The 19,355-nt window shown below is 40.3% G+C and overlaps 1 protein-coding gene across 1 annotated transcript; it reads right to left on the bottom strand.

Annotated features, from left to right (window-relative positions):
• Window positions 1–205: 205 nt before the first annotated feature.
• On the bottom strand, window positions 206–18,994 carry LOC135713352 (basic helix-loop-helix transcription factor scleraxis-like). Its single transcript, XM_065236460.1, has 3 exons — window positions 18,567–18,994; window positions 515–645; window positions 206–450 (listed from the first exon to the last, which is right to left on the bottom strand). Exons 1-3 carry the CDS (start codon window positions 18,785–18,787, stop codon window positions 206–208), a joined length of 597 nt encoding a protein of 198 aa, XP_065092532.1. The 5' UTR covers window positions 18,788–18,994.
• Window positions 18,995–19,355: the final 361 nt, after the last annotated feature.

Below are 19,355 nucleotides of genomic sequence, written 5' to 3'. Positions count from 1 at the left end.
GAAAGAAAGTGAAGAAAGTGTAGGTAGGGAAGCGGAGAAAGGTCAGCCGAATAGAGCGATAAAGTGGTGCTACCTGTGAGAAAAATATGCAAACTCAAGAACCATGTTGACGCGCTGAAAGTGACGCTTCACAAGAAATTTCAATATGGCGGTTGGAAATTTCGGATCTGCGAATAGCATTACCATTTTGAATTGTCTACTAATTTTATTTTTTCATCGAAACACAAAATGTACATATGGCAGCCCTTCCCGTTCCGTCCATGCTGCTGATTCCGGTTCCCATGGGTTCGTAGTTTTCGATTCCCAGTTCCACAGTTCGCAAAAGAGCCGCTCCCGGGGCACTACACTGGCTGCTGTCATCGCTAGTGCTTCCACATTCACCGAGCTCGTCTGCACCGAAGAAGCCCAGCTGTGATGATTGAGCCATCAGGCAGGGTTGTCGTGTGTTTCCTGAACCGAGAAAAGATAAAAGATGTTAGATTCAGTTTTGGCATGACGGTGCATTGAATCCAACCGGTAATCAGCACTGCAATCAGATGGGAAATGTAGCTTTTGGCCAGTCGCAGGGTTTCAATCTTGGATAGTTTTCGGTTCTTCGGTTCCGTTGGGATCAAAAGCCGCAGATTGCTGAACGCCGAGTTGACGCTGATAGGGATAGTAGAACTTTGTTATTAGCTGACTTTTAATAGATTTTGTTTATTTTTCAGGAACTCAAATGTAATGGTTGTTTAGGTTCTGATAGAAAAATACTATTGGCGAAGACTGCAATTCCCAACGACTGCCCCGAAAAGTTGGTCGGGGGTGGTTTTGAGATTTTGTGCCACGGTACCATCTGAATGTGTGCATGAGTGGCACCGCAAGTTTGGACACCGTGACATCGAAGAAATCTGGTCCGCAGTCAACGAAGGTGCTCGACTTGATTCACACCGACATCTGTGGCCCGATGAAAACCGTAACGTCAGGAGGAGCTCGTTATTTCATGGTGATTGTGCAAAATAATATCTAAGCAGGCCTTGATAACATGACAATTAATAAATTCAGAATATACTGTGCTACCAAACAGATAAGAAGTACTTTTACTGTGTGCATGAATTGGAATCCGAATATACCAAGGTACCACACCTGGCGACGAAGATGGGATATAAACCCATTCAAGTTCAATCATCTTCCTGAGACACTCGCTCGGAGGGAATGGATGAGATGGAAAAGGAAGTTCGAAGTCATCATAGCAGCAAGTGAAGAGAAAAACGCCACAAAGCTCAAGAACATACTCCTGGCGAAGGGAGGTTTAGAATTGCAAGATTTATTCTATTCTATTGATGGAGCAGATGTCGTAGAGGATAAGAAGCAAAGAATCAATCCGTATAAAACAGCAATTGACAAACTCGATCAACACTTTTCACCGAAGCAGCATGATTCTTTCGAACGGAATGAATTCTGCAAATTATCACCAGCAACTGTTCAGGATGGAACAAGCGAAACGTTGTCAAAATTTGTTATGCGATGTTCGGAACAGGCGAAACGATGCGATTTTGGGAAAACGAGTGCAGAGAGTCGAGATTTAAGAATTATAGATAAGGTAATCTATTACGCGCCAACGGAGCTTAGAGAGAAGTTACTGCAAGAAGAGAAACTAACATTGACCCAACTCACACGGATGGTGAACTCATTCGAATCAATTAAACTACAAGCAAGAGCGATTGCGGGAACAGGATCAGGAAACGCGTCGTTTGTCACAGCATCGGAAAACATTGAACGAATCAACAAACTAAATACATCAGCAAGGCAAAACCGTAACACCTGCTACCGTTGTGGATTACAAAATCATCATGCAACCGATCGTGAATGTCCGGCCCGAGGAAGAAAATGCGAAAAGTGTCATAAAATAGGCCATTATGCAAAAGTATGTCGATCAGGATAAATTTTCAAACAACGATACGAGGGACCACATTCACACCATCCAGAGAAAAGAGCCAGGTATGGTAACGTGCGTACTATCGTGGCAGAAGAAAAATTTGATCGAACTGAACCAGAGAGCTTCATTTTTAACATTGGTGATGGCGACGAATTTCTGTGGACAAAGATTGGAGGAGTTTTGGTTCAGGTGTTAATCGATTCAGGCAGTTCAAAGAATATTATCGATGATGCGACCTGGGCCTACATGAAGAAACAAGGTGTGAGAAGCTGGGTTCCACGAGATGTTCCTAATACAACTCTTCGAGGATACGGTCGAGAAGCTAAACCATTGGAAATCGTACACGTGTTTGAAGCCGTCATTTCAGTGGAATCAAGAAGCAGCAAATTTGAAACCATTGCAATATTCTATGTTGTGGTAGGTGGATTGCAGTCGCTACTTGGAAAGGAAACTGCGAAGTGTTTAAGACTGCTGAAAATTGGACTTCCGTATCCTGAGCACTCAATCAACGCTGTGATTCCAGTAACGAAACGGCCATTTCCCAAGATGAAGAATGTTCAAGTAAGGATTCCCGTTAATCAAGATGTCACTCCAATCGTTCAAAGAGTTCGTCGTCCTCCAATTGCATTACTCAGTCGGATTGAAGATAAATTGGATCAGCTTTTGGCAAACGATATTATCGAATTCGTAACGGGACCATCGCCTTGGGTATCACCATTGGTAGCCATTGTGAAGGACAATGGTGATCTACGCCTTGGTGTGGATATGCGGTGACCAAATCAAGCAATCCAGAGAGAGAGCATCATGGGGGTGCCTACGTTTGAAGACTTCTTGCCCCACTTTAAGTTATCTCGATTCTATAGCCGATTAGACATTAAAGATGCTTTTCATCAGGTAAGAACTCTAGAAGAGAAAATAATATTGTAAAGGTAGTCGAATATTTCGGGGGTTACATAATTATAGAAATTATACATGTATAGATACATGTATATATACTCATGAAACTCTATTTGATTTCGACTTCCTCAGATTGAGCTGGAAGAATCGTCCCGATATATAACAACCTTTATTTGCCATAAAGGATTGTTAAGATACAAGCGGCTAATGTTTGGAATTTCCTGTGCTCCAGAGATGCTCCAAAAGATTTTGGAACATATTCTGTCAGACTGTGAGAATGTTGTAAATTACATGGATGACATAATAGTCTCGGGGGACACTGAAGAAGAACACGATGAAGCATTGAGGAAGGTGCTCAGAGTACTAGAGTTCCGGAATGTATTGCTTAACAAGGACAAATGTATTTTTAAAGTAAAGCAAGTTGAGTTCCTTGGTCATCTGATTTCATCGGAAGGAATTAAGCCAACTATTAGTAAGGTTGAAGCGCTTCAAAGATTTCGCGAACCAAAGACTCCAGAAGAAGTAAGAAGTTTCCTGGGTCTTGTAACGTATGTCGGAAAATTCATTCCCGATTTGGCAACAATAACGGAACCTCTAAGACAACTTATCTGCAAAAATAATAGATTCACGTGGGAAAGGAAACATCAAGACAGTTTTGAGCTCCTAAAATTGATGATCGCTGATGTACAAACTCTCTCGTTTTTCAATAACACGTTGAGAACTCGAGTTATTGCGGATGCTTCTCCAGTGGCTCTAGGGGCAGTCCTTGTTCAATTTGAAGGTAGAACTGATGCTGATCCTCGAATTATAAGCTATGCGAGCAAAAGCCTAACCATAACCGAGAAACGTTATTGCCAAACAGAGAAGGAGGCACTAGCGTTGGTATGGGCAGTGGAAAAAAATTCAGTTTATCTGGTTGGGAGAGAATTTGAATTGGAGACAGATCACAAGCCGTTAGAGATCATTTTCTCACCTTCATCCATGCCGTGTGCTCGAATTGAGCGGTGGGTATTAAGGCTCCAATCCTTCAAGTTCACCGTGAAATATCGGGAAGGTTCTGGAAATATTGCTGACTCACTGTTCTTAGTTCTCGCTGTTCAGGAATCAGCGGCGATTGATGTAGGGGAAATTGAAGTTGCTACTAGATTGGACCCTGAACTTAAAGCTGTTAAAGATTGTCTCGTATCAGGAAACTGGAATAACCAATTAGTGAAGCCATTTGAACCATTCCGAAATGAGCTGGATTTTAATTTGTAACGATTTAAGTATTAATGTTGATTAAATAGATTAAAACTTGGTCTCAGTTTATATAAAAAAGAAGATGTGCTACATAATATCTAAGCAGGCCTTGATAACATGACAATTAATAAATTCAAAATATACTGTGCTACCGAACAGATAACAAGTACTTTTACTGTGTGCATGAATTGGAATCCGAATATACCAAGGTACCACAGTGATGATAGACGATTACAGTCGATTCACTGAGATTTTCATCTTGAAGCACAAGTTCGAAGCCGCCGAAAAGATCGAAGCTTACGTAGAAATGGTACATGCACGTTTCGGCAGGTATCAACCGCTATCAGGTCCGACCAAAGAGGGGGGTATACATTCAAACACCTCTATCGTTCGAAAGGAATTGCGTCCCAGATCACCACAAGGCATATCGTTTCATCGATACAACGAATAACAAGGGTGTGTATAGCAGAGACGTACGTTTTCTGGAGGGCGAGAAAGCACACAAGCACTCGAACAAGCCAATCGATGTTATCGAGATCGAGTCACCGTTTCAGCATGATATCCAACCGGAACTCGAGCAAGACGATGACGAACAGGATGACGTTTGCGATACGAACTTGGAATACGAATTCGGTGAAGAATCATTGGGTGAATCTTCAGTTGAGCAAGTCACTCCGGCACGCAGATCTGAACGCACCACGAAAGGAGTACCACCTCCTAGGTACCGGGAGTTGCCATCTTGAATTCCTAAATGCTCGGTCATCAAATTCCGGCCACATCATTTGTCCTCATTCCGAAAATATGCATATTGCAAGGTATTTGAACGTTAACCGCAGGCATGGAAAATCGGTCATAAACGATTACCGGCATAATCTTGGTTTCCTCACCGGCCATTACGTCTCCATTTTGAAAATATGCATATTGTAAGACATTTGAGGGTTTTTGCGAAAAGTGGTGTTCAGAAAATCATTATCAAATGTCATTCGGTGAGCCCTCCGAATGGAATAAACTCACGTGTCAGTCTGCAAAGCAAATCTGGCGTATAAGATTCTCATGCATTTTCACACACTCACATTCACAATGGCAAAAAAAAAACCATTCCTGCTTAAAACTTATAGCGAATTCGTTTATTATTCAGTTCCAACCTGGATCGGGTATCAAGATTGGGTCTACTTGTTTTCTGACAAACGTCAGTTTGCTCGTTTGTTTTTAGAAACCTAGCTCAGGTTGAGGTTCGCACTGACAAAAAGTTCGGTTTCGCCAAGTCCCCGGCAAGATGACAGATAACCTTAGTTTCACGTAGAAATACTCAGAGGGAGAGATAGGTGGAGAAAACAAAATACAATTCGACAGCAGGGATTTGTACCTAAATTATCTTGCAACCATTGCTAGAGGCCAGCATTTCACATGACTTTTATTTTTGATTCGATCTACGTGCAAAATGATAATTGATTGCATCGCAATATTTTGCACATTTCTTGGTGCCATTAATTAATCAAATAAGATTAATTAATCAATAGAGTTAGAATATTGTTTTTGGTTCCAAAAACTAGTTGAATTTGAGAAGTACACGAAACATAAAGGTGATTGAATTGAAATACTCTGAAATTTAATCTAATAAGAATAAGAAATCCTTGGACAAAATCTAATGAGATCGCTCGATTGGCTCAAATTTTTGCAGTTCATTTGGCTCAAAACATTTGCTCCGCCCATTTCTCCTATAGTCGCTACATTAGACTACAGGGTGAGGACAAATTATCCGTGTTTTTTTCTCTCAGTGTATAGCTCGAATCTGACAGATGCTGAAATGAGCACACCTCTGCCAATTGAGACCTTGATACATAATAAACAAAAGCTTTTTGTTTCGTTTGAATCGGTTCACGTGTATTGCCGTAATGAAGTCCAGTCCACTACGAAGTGCGGTAGTTAAGCTTTATAAACAAAGAATTCGTCCGGCACGTATTGCAAAAAACATTGCAAATGCCTTCGGGATGCTATAAAACGGTACCATGAACTCGGAAATTTGAAGAACCGTTCAGGAAGAGGTAGAAAAAGAAATGCGAAGACCCCTCAGAACCGGAACATACTTCGTCTTAGGATTAATCGAGATTCTAGACGGTCTATCCGAAAAATGGTGGAATTGAAAATCGACCCAAAGTAAGTACGAACTATTCTACGCAAGGATGTAGGATTGCATTCTAACAAATTTTCGAAGAACCATTACCTAAATGACAGGATGAAAAAGAATCGGTACCAAAAATCCAAGATTTTATTGAAGGATTTCGGCAATGGGCGGCACCGCACGATTTTATTCACCGATGAGTAGATTTTCACTGTTGAGCAATACCACAACCAGCAACCGTACGAATGTTGCCAGATCACATCATCCAGCTTCGGTGATTGTTTGGGCGGGAATTACGGCTTCCGGTAAAACTCCCTTAATATTTATCGAAAAAGGCGTCAAAATCAACCAAATAGTCTACCAAAAGCTGCTGACGGACACAGTTGCACCATAGAGGTAACTCTAAGACTAGTAGGTCCCGAAGAAATGTACTCAATTTTTTGGCTCAGCTCTGGTACTATCTTCGGTCCCAAGCAAATCGATTCACCCCTCGAAAAATAGGAAATTCCACTAACCCCTCATTTTATCTGTCAAACTGTCATAGCGAATCAAAACAAACATTGTGTAGTACTAGAATTTCGACTAGAATGGGGTACGTTAATCGATTTGCTTGGGACCAATAGGCTAGTCAAGTAGTGTGCCAAGTTAAAATCGTTAGTTTCGTATTGATGGTTGGTTGCACCTTGGGCACGTACGCATTTCGGTAACAACGATTGGACATTTCAACAGGATTGGGCACCATCGCATGGAGCGAAAAAGACGCTGGAGTTTTGTAGCAAACTTTTTTCTAGATATTTGAAAAAGATTAATGGCCTTCAAAATCAGCTGATTTAAATCCAATGGACTATTCCGTCTGGTCTATTCTTGAGTTCAGAGCCTATCTTTAGATCATCTGAAAGCAAGTTTGACAAAAGTCTGGGATGAAATAGCTGTGGAGCAACTAACGTCGATCGTCGATAATTTCCCTAAGAGGTTGAAGGCGTGTGTACGAGTCAAAGGAGCACATTTTGACAAATTGTTGTGAATATCATAAACTATGTTGGTGTACCTACATTTTCCATAAATATGTTGTAATTCATTACACAAGCAATAAAGTTACGACTAAATCATTAAACACGGATAATTATTGCTCACCCTGTATAATCTCTCCCTCTGAGTATTTCTAGTTTTACGTACCCACTTGCAAATAATAGATGTCGTCAATTGAAAGCATGCTCATGCACGTTTTGTTAGTTTTCTATCGAATAATGCGAAACTAAACGCTAATTCTAAACTACTCAAAATTGAGTTGGATTTACTCATATGGGTTAAAAGTGATGCTCTTCTCAAAAGAGTAAAGTAAGTTGAAAAATGGACAACATCGACCTGAATCCGCTACTTACTTTACTCTATTTAGAGCGAGGGGGACGACTCTATCTACGATGCAGAAAAGATTATGTTTTGCTGTGGCTAGCTGCACGCACGCTGAGTAGATAGAAGGAAGATTTATGTCGATTTTGAAGATTTCCTGCAAAAAGATGAAACACGATGCAAGTAGATGCGAAAAATGAAAGCTTATTTTTTGAAGATTGATTCGCTAGTGTGAGATTTTTTGAGCATCTCGAATTGAGATTTAGATGTGTCGCCCCCCACGATTTAGAGCAGCATCACTGTTGATCGATATGAGTAGATCCTACTCAAATATGGGTTGTTTAGAAACAGCATGTAATAACAATGAACAACGCCAAAATATCAAGCATTAACTTTTCGATCCGAACTCATCGGTGATTTTGAATTGAAAAAAAAAAAATGCAATTCTCATAAGCAAATGATCGCAAGCGTGAATTTTGAGTTTTTTTTTAAGATTTTCCGAACACGCCCTGCAGTTGGAAGTCGCCATGTTGTATTCCATTCTGGTCAGATGTAACAATGCTAATGAAACCACAACTGTCTTGCTCAAGAGGTACGATCCAAGTGGAAGATTTATTGTTGAACGCCTACTTAGTTTTTGCAATCATCTTTGATTACTACATCTCTCCCTTGTTTTAATTTTAGCATTTATTAAGTTTTAGTGTTATTTTCAAACAAACTAAGGAATAGTTCTTATTCATCAATTTAATCTAAACGAGAACACTTATAAAGAAAGAAATCATTGAAATATCCAGGCTTCCGTTTTTCACGGCAACTACGTTTCTCCTGTGGGATGGCTGGAAGACCCTAAGTATCATCTTGAACGGCACTTGATGATTGAACTTCGCTTCGCTTTCCACTAGGATGGAACAATTCACGGACCTCAACGTTGTGGGTTACATCATCCATCTCAAGTACGAATTTCAGCTTTCGGTTGAATTTCTCCCGATCATCTCGGGAATTGAATGCAGTCTTGTCTCTTCGTTCAAATTGGCTATGTTCTCTCCTGGATCCATGGCAGCACCGAGCTTAATGCCCCACCTTCCTGCATAGGTTGCAGCGCGAGTTTCGGGCAGGATATTGCCGATCATTTTGCAAATGGTCTCCGGAACACCTCTTGCATAGTGTTTGTTTCTTGCTTACGACATTCAATGCCTCTGGTTGGCTCGACACGTGTACTTCCCGAAGTTCATGAATTTGTGACTTCACAGACTCGTAAGTTGGCCCAATTTTAAGTAACTCATCCAGTGACGTGTCAGCTTCGAGGTATTTAGCTCTCAGCTTGTCGTCTCCATTCGTAGCGTACACAATCTGGTCCATTATCATCTGCTCGATTTGTTCACATAGCATCGCCTGAGATCGCAATCGAATTGCAAACTGGTCGAGTTTCTCATTCGGATGAAAGTGGAGTTGACGAAGCTTGAACCGATCGTATCGTCAACAATCAATACGAAACTATCGATTTTAAATTGGCTCACTACTCGACTAGCCTATTGGTCCCAAGCAAATCGATTAACGTACCCCATCCTAGCCGAAATTCTAGTACTACACTCTGTTTGTTTTGATTCGCTATGAAAGTTTGACAGATAAAATGAAGGGTTAGTGGATTTTCCAATGTTTCCAGGGGTGCATCCATTAGCTTGGGACCGAAGATAGTACTAGAGCTGAGCCAAAAAGTTGAGCACGTTTCTTCGGGACCTTCTAGTCTTAGAGTTACCTCTATGGTATCGTAGTGTTATTCGTGGAGAATAATAATCATCCAAAACATCCATCGCCGCCCGATATAGGTTATCCAGAACACATCCCTCAGTGGTACAGATGTTCTGAGCAACCTTTCTAACGTCTGGACCACCGAAACACATGAGCGCTTTATACATCTCGTCATGGTCATCAACCGCTTCTAAAGCCAGATACGCAACAAACTGATCCTTCCATATTTTCCAACGAGACGACTTTGGACCGTAGGACCATCACCCGTTTCAACAAACGGCATTATGTTGAAGTTTAGCTGAAATTTAATTTCAAATAATCACATCAAGTTGCCTTCTTTTTTTCCTTTGGATTTGACTTCTCAACAAGCTAAGACCATAAGTTGGTCCATCCCGCGGCTTGTTACCTTTAAAACGTGTTACCATGGTAACTGGTGAAAATTTCCAAACAGGTTTGAGTTTTCCTATTTTCCCGGTGCCAAATGGACTGAGAATGTTTCTCCTACATTTGGTCTTCTGATGGACAAGGGCCACTTCTGCACCCCCTACATTATTGAAATGGACTAGAATTTCATCCCCTATCATTTTCACTTGCGGACTAGGATTTTTCTTGGATCACCTTCGCTTCATGTTGAGAATAGACTGGAATGACACTACATTCTATGTGTTTCTCATATGCGGAACTGTTAGTTCTCTTCGCTTATTGACCAGGTGCACGGACTGGAATAAAGATTCCCTGCGTCATCCTAAGTTTTGTTGTAAGCACAGCGGACTAGAACATTGTTTCCTTCGTTTGCTTTTGATTTAATACCCAAACGGTCTGGAAATTTTCCCTACGTTTAGGCCGAACCGTTTCCAATATTGGCTGGGCTAATTATATAACTTATTTAATATTTACCATCGACATTCCCGATATCCTCGTTCCGTTCCGTTTCGTCTCCGTCTTTTTTCCACGCGCTCCGATTTTCCTCGTCGCCAATGTAACAGTGCTAATGAAACCACAACTGTCTTGCTCAAGTGGAAGATTTATTGTTGAACGCCTACTTAGTTTTTGCAATCATCTTTGCCTTCTACAGTCAGACAATGGTTTCCGGTCTCTACATGCCGTCCCCATTCTGGCAATATCCCAAATGTATGGTATTTGAGGGTTTTCCAAGTTGATCAGACAACGATTTCCGGCCACAACATGTCGTTCTTATTCCGAAAATATGAATATCGACAGTGAGCATGCATAAGGGCGAATACGCGATGATCGATTCTCTTCATTGATTTTCTCTTTGCATTGCTACAGCTAAGCTAAACAATTTTCTAGAATTTGTTCAATGCAGAGTAGTAACAGGTTGTATTGCCTATCAAAAGCAACAGCAAACGCATCGAGAAACGTTAAATCTAGCGAGTTATTAACAATAGAGAAAATCGACGAAGAGAATCGATCATCGCGTATAGGCCCTTATGCATGCTCACTGTGGATATTATAAGGCCGGCACTTCGTGGCCAGCGAGTTTCGGTTCGTTCTCGCTTACAAATTCGCCCGGAAGTTGATGATGAAGTTGAAGAATTTTCATGGTCGCAAAAAATCCATATTATTGCCAGAAAGAAGACGATGGCTCGGAGGTGTGCAAGCATGAGGGCTCGAAAAAATTATAAAGACATACATTAAGGCACACCTGTGAAGTATCGGCCAGATTTGGCAAGCTGTCACAACAGCTTCTAGGTATTTCAGGGGTACCGTGATCAATCCACCCAGTCGCATACAATAACGCTCAGTAGAATATTTTTGGGCAATTGTCAAGCGGAAGTTTAAAAATAAGGGATGCTGCAGAGTTGTCCAGATTTAGCCGCTGAGGTTTGCTGAAGTTGAACAGCAGCGTATACAAAAAATAATGGTGGGAATTTCAAGAAAAGATCGTGATTAAAAAAAAAATCCAATGGAACTAACTTTATGAAAGTGCAATAAATCAAGGAGTAGGTCACTCTGCACACCAATCTTGGGTCAAAATTTTTCCCAGTGTGCCGCAAGTGTACCACTGCTGTGTCGATTGTGCCGGCCAGGCATAGAGCAACCCGGGACGGGACTTGACAATCGAGCTTCTCACTCCCCGAAAAAAAATAACAACAAAAATACAATAAAAAACAATGTAACAATAAGACGAAAATTATTGTCTTAACAATGATTTATATTGTTACGTCTACAATAAATTTACCTTGATTTATGTTGTACAAAACAGTAAATTTCATGGTAAATGGAAAATTTACAATAAAAAAGGGGGGTTGTTAAGTATCTTAACAATGAAATTTTCGTGATTTCCCCATATAATTTTTTTTCAATAACATTATATATTATTGTTATTTTACTGTTGGTTGGCGAATTTATTGATTAAAAAAAATAACAGTGTACTTTAGAGTGTATGTGTTGGCTTGACAGATCTACTTTATCGACTTTAAAAATAAATCGAAAAAATAAAACATCGTCCCGGGGAGGGAAGGGGGTGGTAATGTCTGTTACGGGTGAGTCCTTTTTTTACTGGTTATGGATTGAGATTCGATCCGGAACTTGTGAGAAATGGAAGCCAACTCCCCTGCACTCGATCTCTCTAGGTCACGTCTCCTTGGTGGTTGAACGTCGTTGATAAGTTAATGCATTCAACTGGAGAGAATCGCCCATGAAAATATGCTTCCACCTGAGAGTGATTTCCTGACATCTTCAAGTGGTGGATTTTTTTATTATTATTGTATGATTAGTGACTGCACGGAAAAGGTCTGCATTAAGCGGGATTTAGATGAGGCAGGAGAGTTGAGTTCAACTCAAACCGATCTGGTCGTAGGCGTTCAATTGACTTGGCAACGAATAGAGTCAAACGAACTGTCAAAGCAAGAGCCATACGAGCAGCACCTATCTTGATTACATTGGCAGTGTTGCTGACCCTCTCATAGTCTGCATGCTTCAATCAGATTTATTTTTATTGTTCGTGAAGTAACCCACAATGAAAACACACCAATATTTAATGTAACAACATTTTTTATTGTAATAGAATTGTTCATTATTGTTCGTGATCGAATCATGTTAACAATAAAATAAATGAAAAATACAATAAAAATCATTGTAACAACATTTTATTATGTACATTCATTGTACAGCTAGGTAACAGTTTTGCCGTTTTCGGAAGGGTACAACATTATAACAATCATTTTTATTGTCGACAATCAATATTAATGTTAGAGCATTGTTTCCACTGAAAATTTCACTGTAATTTTTTTTTCGGGTCTTCTTAATGTTTTTGAAGAATACCCTTCGGAAAGTTGTGTGTGGTGTTTGACGGAGTTGACCAATGATGCCAGGAATGTAAAATATTTTTCTATTTTAATTTGGATTTTTTACGGAGTTTCTACCGCAGTTTAGCAGCTTGTACATCATTTTTGCTCAACACAATAAAAACAACCAAAAACCAACAACAATATCCATGGCTTAAAACAGGCAGTGCACTCGATTTTTCATCTTTCCTTTCGCAAATATAAACAATTAACAACGCCATTGACGTCAACTTTTTATTCCACGATTGCTACTGTCAAATCGACCAATCAGAAACTGGCTCGGATTTGACAGCAAATTGGCTCGAAATCGCTACCCGATTGTCAAGTCCCGGCCCAGAGAGCAACCTGCGATTTTTTTTTAATACGGATGGTATGGTATATTTGGCAACCGGTATTTCTGACAGCTTGAATTGTTTACGTTTGCAATCGCAACGGCCCCGAAAATGTCGAATATTGTGCCCGATAAGGATTCCTTCTACCGACGAATAAAACGCTTCTACGCCAACTGAAAGGAACCAGAGTTTTCGCATGATCATTCGATGCAGAAGGTGGATTGCATTCTGACGGCGGTCGGCATAGACGAGGAAACCATCTATAGCAAATCAACGTCGCTGCAGACCTGGCTGCTGGGATATGAGCTGACCGATACGATTGCGGTGCTGTGCGAAAAGTTAATCTTATTCCTGATCAGCAAGAAGAAGGTCGATTTCCTGAAGCAGATCGAGAAGGACGGTGAGGAGGGATTTTCGTCGGTGAAGCTCATGGTTCGGGATAAGAACGACAAAGACAATGCCAATTTTGAAAAGCTGCTGGAGGCGATCAAGGGATCCAAGGATGGCAAAATGTTGAGCGTCTTCTCCAAGGAAAACTTCCCGGGTGAATTCTGTGACTCGTGGCGAGCCTTCATCAAGGACAAGAGTTTCAACACGGTGGACATCAGCGTCCCAATTTATGTACATCATGTGCTCCAAGGAGGACTCCAATGTTGTCATCATCAGATGGTAGACATATTCAACAAGTACCTCAAGGATCACATCATGGAGATTATGGATGCTGATAAGAAATGTACGTCTCCACTGTGGATAGCAACTAGTTGGACATGTGCAACCCGGCGATTATTCAGTTTGATTGAAGTTTAGTGCATTCAGCAACAATAACTATCTGTACTTTGGATCGATTATTTGTGCTCTGGGTGCGCGTTACAAGTCCTACTACTCCAATGTCGTCCGAACGTTCCTGGTCAATCCGACGGAACCAGAAGCACTACACCTTACTGCTCAATTTGGAAGAGAAACTGCTGAGGGTGATGATCCCGGTCAATGGTTTATGCCAAGAAGTAGGATCCCAAGCTAAGACGTTCGATTTTACCATCGGGTTCGAGTTCCGGGAGAATTCGATCGTAGTACCTCAACCAGTGAAATTCGGTTTAAAAATTGTAATTTAATTAGGTTGAGTTGAAGCAATAAACATTCCGTGTGTTTGTGCCGTGAAAATTAGTTCGGTATTGCTCAAATGAGTTTGGTTTGGTAGACGACCAATTAACCGACTACTTTTAACGGCACAACCAGACGAAATTTTTATTACTTCCAATCAAACTTAATTAACTTTTCTTTTTGTTACAAACATCGAAAACCATTTATTTCATCTCGTATAAGATGACACACATCCGAAAATAAAACTACTCTTTTACTTAATTCTAATTTAAACCGAAATCTGACTTCAAATTTTCATACGTCGCATCGGTGGTAAGGCCACAGTTGTTACCTTTCACCGCCATCAAAGCAAATCCATCGTTGCCCCAGTAGTTGGACCAGGAGTTGTTTTCTCCAGCTCCATCCCAACAAACAATTTTAGCTGCAGCTTAGCTTATACAGGCAAAAATTAGCTGCATAAGGCAAATTTTGGCTGTATAAGCTAATCTACAGCTAAAATTGTTTGTTGGGATCTACAGCTGGACAATTTTGCTCTACAAATGTTTATTTTTAGTCTATCCCATGAAGAGTATCAAGCCAATTTTTGATACATTCAGCCAAGTTAAGTTGCCCAAGAGGCTTCTCCAACTAACATTTTCAGCTTTATAAGCCAACTTTTGCAGCGGTGTGCTGTAAAGTAGCTGAAATAAAGCTGCAGATACAACTACAAGCAGAAGCTAGCATAATAGTTTTGGAGAGCGTTTACTCAACTTTTTCACAACCATTATTCAATTTATCAGTCGCACTGAATAACATCAGCCAATAAACGCTAATGTCACTTCTATGCAGGGATCGACTAAAAACTCAGAGTGGTGCAAAAAACACTGGTGCTACTCTAAAATAAGGGAGCGCGTCCCTTATATTTGGAAGGAGAAAGAGACTAAGGAGAGAGAGATTTCATATTTAGGAGAGAGTAGTTGGACAGCTCAGGTGTTACTTGCGTATAGCACAATCGAGTAGTCCACGGTGTTATGACGGGAGTAGCACTTTTCAATCGGGAGAGACGTGGCTTAGAGATTTACAAGAATTGCTGCATATTTTAGGCTGGGTGCAGAATATTTTTACACTCATATAATATATCCGGAGTGATTTGAAATTTGGGCGTAATTGCTTTTGTAAACAAACACGTCAATTACTGATTTCTCTTGAATAAAAGCTCAATCTCACAAACAAACTATACCAAATGATAGAGGAATAATTCCTCTACCTCATAGTGTTATTACTTTTCGAGATTGAGATTTTATTCGCAAGAAATCGGTGATTGACGTGTTTGTTTACAAATGCAATTACGCCCAAATCTCAAATCACTCTAGATATGTTACAGAAGCGTAGGAAAATGTAAATTTTGATGCTTTTCCTAAAGAGGTGTTTTTAAGATCGATGTGTAATTTTCTTCACTAGGGGGTTAGCTCTGGTCGACATTCCGGCGAAAAATGTAAGCCAACCTGACACCAACCTGACTTCTATCAAACCCCAACCCGATGTTGACCTGACATTGACCCGACATAAACTTCAAATTGACCCGACAACAACACGACATTGGGTCGACATCGACCCTAAATTAGCCTTACATTGATCCGACATCGGGCTGACTTGTCTGTTCGGGACCATTTTGCTGGGTTTCTTCCACACTCCACTGTCGTATATCAAATGATAGTGGGAGACTCAATTGACAGTGACAATGAGCTTCGAATGAGAAAGGGGCTCTTCAAATGATGGGCACGAGAGATTTTTTTTCTCTGAATCGATTTAATAGTTGTATTGGTTCATCTTCAATCGAATGATATGAAAATTAACAGCACTGATGCTAGCTATCCTACAACGCTACAGTTATAGAGAAAGTACACTGTCGGAGAAACAAAGAGAGAGAGAGAGAGAAAGAGACTTAACACCGTTGGAGCGGCAGCTCTCCAACACAAGAAGAATGAAATGTGCTGCACGATTTAAAATGCTCTTTCACGTCTCTTTGGAAATGAAAGTGCTGTCTCGCAACAGCGTGTGTTTTACTCGCAAAAAATTGAGTAGCACCCGATCCCTGCTTCTATGCAAATATTAATCAACTTTCAACCACAGACAAACAGACGTAACTCTTCTTTGTGTATCTTCGTTCACGCATTTAACGGTTGATTTGAATATTATCAGTTTCGCGAACTACTCGCCGCAGCGATGGCATTGGATCACTTTGACGTTTCTTTAGATTCTATAGAACTTTCATGCAATATTGTTTGCGAGTTAGGGAGCAAGCTTGTTTTCCGCGAGAAGCCTGAGAGATGTCGTTACTGAGGTCCTATGTTTTGAGATACTATGTTTTCAAGAAAAACTTTTTCAAAGAGTTACGTCTGTTTGTCTGTGTTTCAACTTTTAACTTCAAAACAAAGCTAATAAAGCGAATATATTACTTACACAACCAACCACTCTTGCTAAATAACATAAACATCAAAAGTGCTTTTTCAACAACTTAACAACCTGTACTCAACTAATAAACTGTGTTTGCGCTACTTTGGAAGCTATTTTACAGTCAACTAGGTTTATTTTTAGACTTGTGTAGTTTTACAGTTTTTACTCTGCTTCTTTACAAAGCTGAAATAACTAGTTGAGAAAAGTGATTCATGTGCACTATTATAAAACCGCTACTCAGCGATCTTGTTGTAGAAGGGCATGTACCGTGCCAATTCAAATTTCGGACACTTAAACTCGAATTTCGGACACTTTTAAAAGTTGATTATCTCGGTCGAATATGATCCACATGTCTTGTAAATTTTAAATTTTTTTGACTAGTGCCCTCCACGATCATCTAACATTATTACTTTGTTTCTAACTGGATGTAATATTTAATTAAAAATGAAAGTGTCCGAAATTTGAATCGTCCGAAATTTGAATCGGAACGGTACATTTGTTTACGTCAGTTCAAAGTGTTGGCGTAGCGAGGTTGGTACACGGTAAGAAAAAAGTACCCCACGGCCAGTTCACTTTTACCTACTTTTGACTAGTTTGTCTCATTTTCTCCTTCTAATGTTGTCAAAAAAGACAGGGGTAGTAAAGTGTGGGAACCCAACGTTGAGTATAATCATATTTACCTACTGTTGGGTACAACTAACTTACTTTTGGTTACAAAGCTAGTGGAAAATTCCATACAGACTGCACACAAGTAAATGAAAATTACTTTGACCCACTTTACCTACTTTTGGGTTCCTGCACAATATAGTTCTCTTTCCGAAAATGTATGGAGAAAACAAGAATTTGGAACGGTAATGGTTCTTAACAACCCATTATTTGTAAGGTCCAGTTCCAAAAAACCATAATACATAATGTTGAAACTTTATCATTAAACGTTCATGTAAAGTTCCATAACCATTTCAGTTAAAGTTTAGCAGGGATTATAAACAATTTTTAACCATTTTAGGTAAGGTCAATTTATGGTTCGCGTTTATGCGGGGAGTCGTGGTTTGCCAATGTAGTTGTCTCGAGTTCAAGTTCAGCTTCCGGTGTAGGGTAACAATTTGATAATGTGCTTATAACGAATAATTTGATTCGCAGCTAAATAAAATCTATACATTCCTATATAAAAAAACGTAAACAATATTTAACCCGGATTCAAGATAAAGCTGTGTAGAGATTATTGGATAATCGGGTAAAGATTGAGTAAGCACTTTTCAAGTTCACACACAACTAAACAGCAGGATAACAGCTGTATAGAAGCGTCAGTATATATGCAATAAGAGCTTGTCCCAACAGCCATAAGTGGCTGACTAAGTTCGCCAGATTTGTATGTATAGAGGTTGAGTAAAGGTTTCCTCATATCGTATAACATTTGAATACAGCTTGAGGCTGTATAAATGAAATGACTAAAGCGTTTACATTGTGAAAATTGTTAGTTGGGTCCGCAGCATTTGAATACAACTACAGCGGAGATTTGTTCGTTGGGGTGCTCGCTAGTTGTGCCATGACCCAATTAAAAAGCATCTGGATGTCAAAATCTCATGTCAAAATAGATTTTAAAATCAACCATAAACTCTTCCTAGGGGTAAGCATATGCGTTTTGAACTACGCATTCAATGTAATGTGTGCAAACATATGGTATTCGATCGAAACATTTGAATTTAATTTGAAATTCCAGAAGAAATCTAAAACACATATTAAACACATCAGTATTTTGCTTTTCTCACTCAGTTTCAAGCAATTTGCTTCAATCCGAATTGTTTTTCGTTAAATTTTCTTAACAGCATCAAAGGATATGCATACCCCCAAACAAATTTTAGCCTTCTGTCAGTTGACCCAACTAACGAATCGAATTGGTTAGTTGTGCCGAGGTGGTGGCCCAACCAGAGAATTTCGGCTGTATAATGATACTAAAATTCTTATTTTGGCGCCTTGTTAATCTAGTTGATTAAGTCATCACTATTTTGCTGTGCAGGTACACATAATCACAACATTGATTACTAAACTGTAATAGTTAGATGCCCAATCCTTTACCTGAACAACAACACAATACACACAAAAACACCATTTACCTATGCGTCCTGAACCGCTCCCTGGCGTTAGCCTGTGACCGTTGAAGATGCCCATCCGCACCGCCAAGAGATGAATCCTTGGGCGATCCATTTTCTCCACCACCCAGTGCCAACTCCGATTCACCAAACAACTCATCGTACACACTTCTCATCACCTTTTCCACTCGAGCGGCATTACCGCTGCTACTCCTGTTGGCTCTTCGACTCCTGGCGACACTCATGATTGCGTGGTTGTGTCTGTCACCTTGCCAGAAAATACATCCTTCCCGTTGTAAACCGCGATCGTCACTAACGGGTCACACTTATGCGGTTCTGGACGCAGGCGGTTCCTTCACTCAAGTTCTTGCAATGGAACACACTTGTTAAATGAATTAAGTCGTTAATGGGCGATGAGTGAGAAAAGATGCCGCCCGCCGATGATGAGCCAGAGGAAGTTCAAGTCTACGTACAGTGGCTGAGCTATACTCTGTGGAGGCGTTTGTTTGTTTTCTTTTCTTCCTCGCCTGCTTCGATCCCGTTCGAAAAGCCGATGATCAGCTCAGCACTGATTCCCAGCAAGTGATACCACTTTTGCCAGCCATTCTCCTCCTCTTTTCCACTGCTGCCTACTGATCGTTGTCTATTTCTGGAGAAAATTTATGACCTCCTTACCGTTTAAGGAGCGTCACGTGTTTACACTTCGATGCGGTACTAATTTGCGGGTTCGTTATCCTATGTAAACACCCAAGAACGGATGTGTCCCAATCCAATAGGTTACGGTACTGATTTATCGTGGTTTATGTAGTGTAA

Source organism: Ochlerotatus camptorhynchus, unplaced genomic scaffold (genome assembly GCF_037179485.1).
Source record: "Ochlerotatus camptorhynchus isolate MF236.1 unplaced genomic scaffold, CSIRO-AGI_Acam_v1.1 ptg000550l, whole genome shotgun sequence".
Classification (NCBI taxonomy): Eukaryota; Metazoa; Arthropoda; class Insecta; order Diptera; family Culicidae; genus Ochlerotatus; species Ochlerotatus camptorhynchus.
The sequence above is the reverse complement of the archived record's forward strand: the minus strand, read 5'-3'. Positions and strand labels throughout refer to the sequence as shown.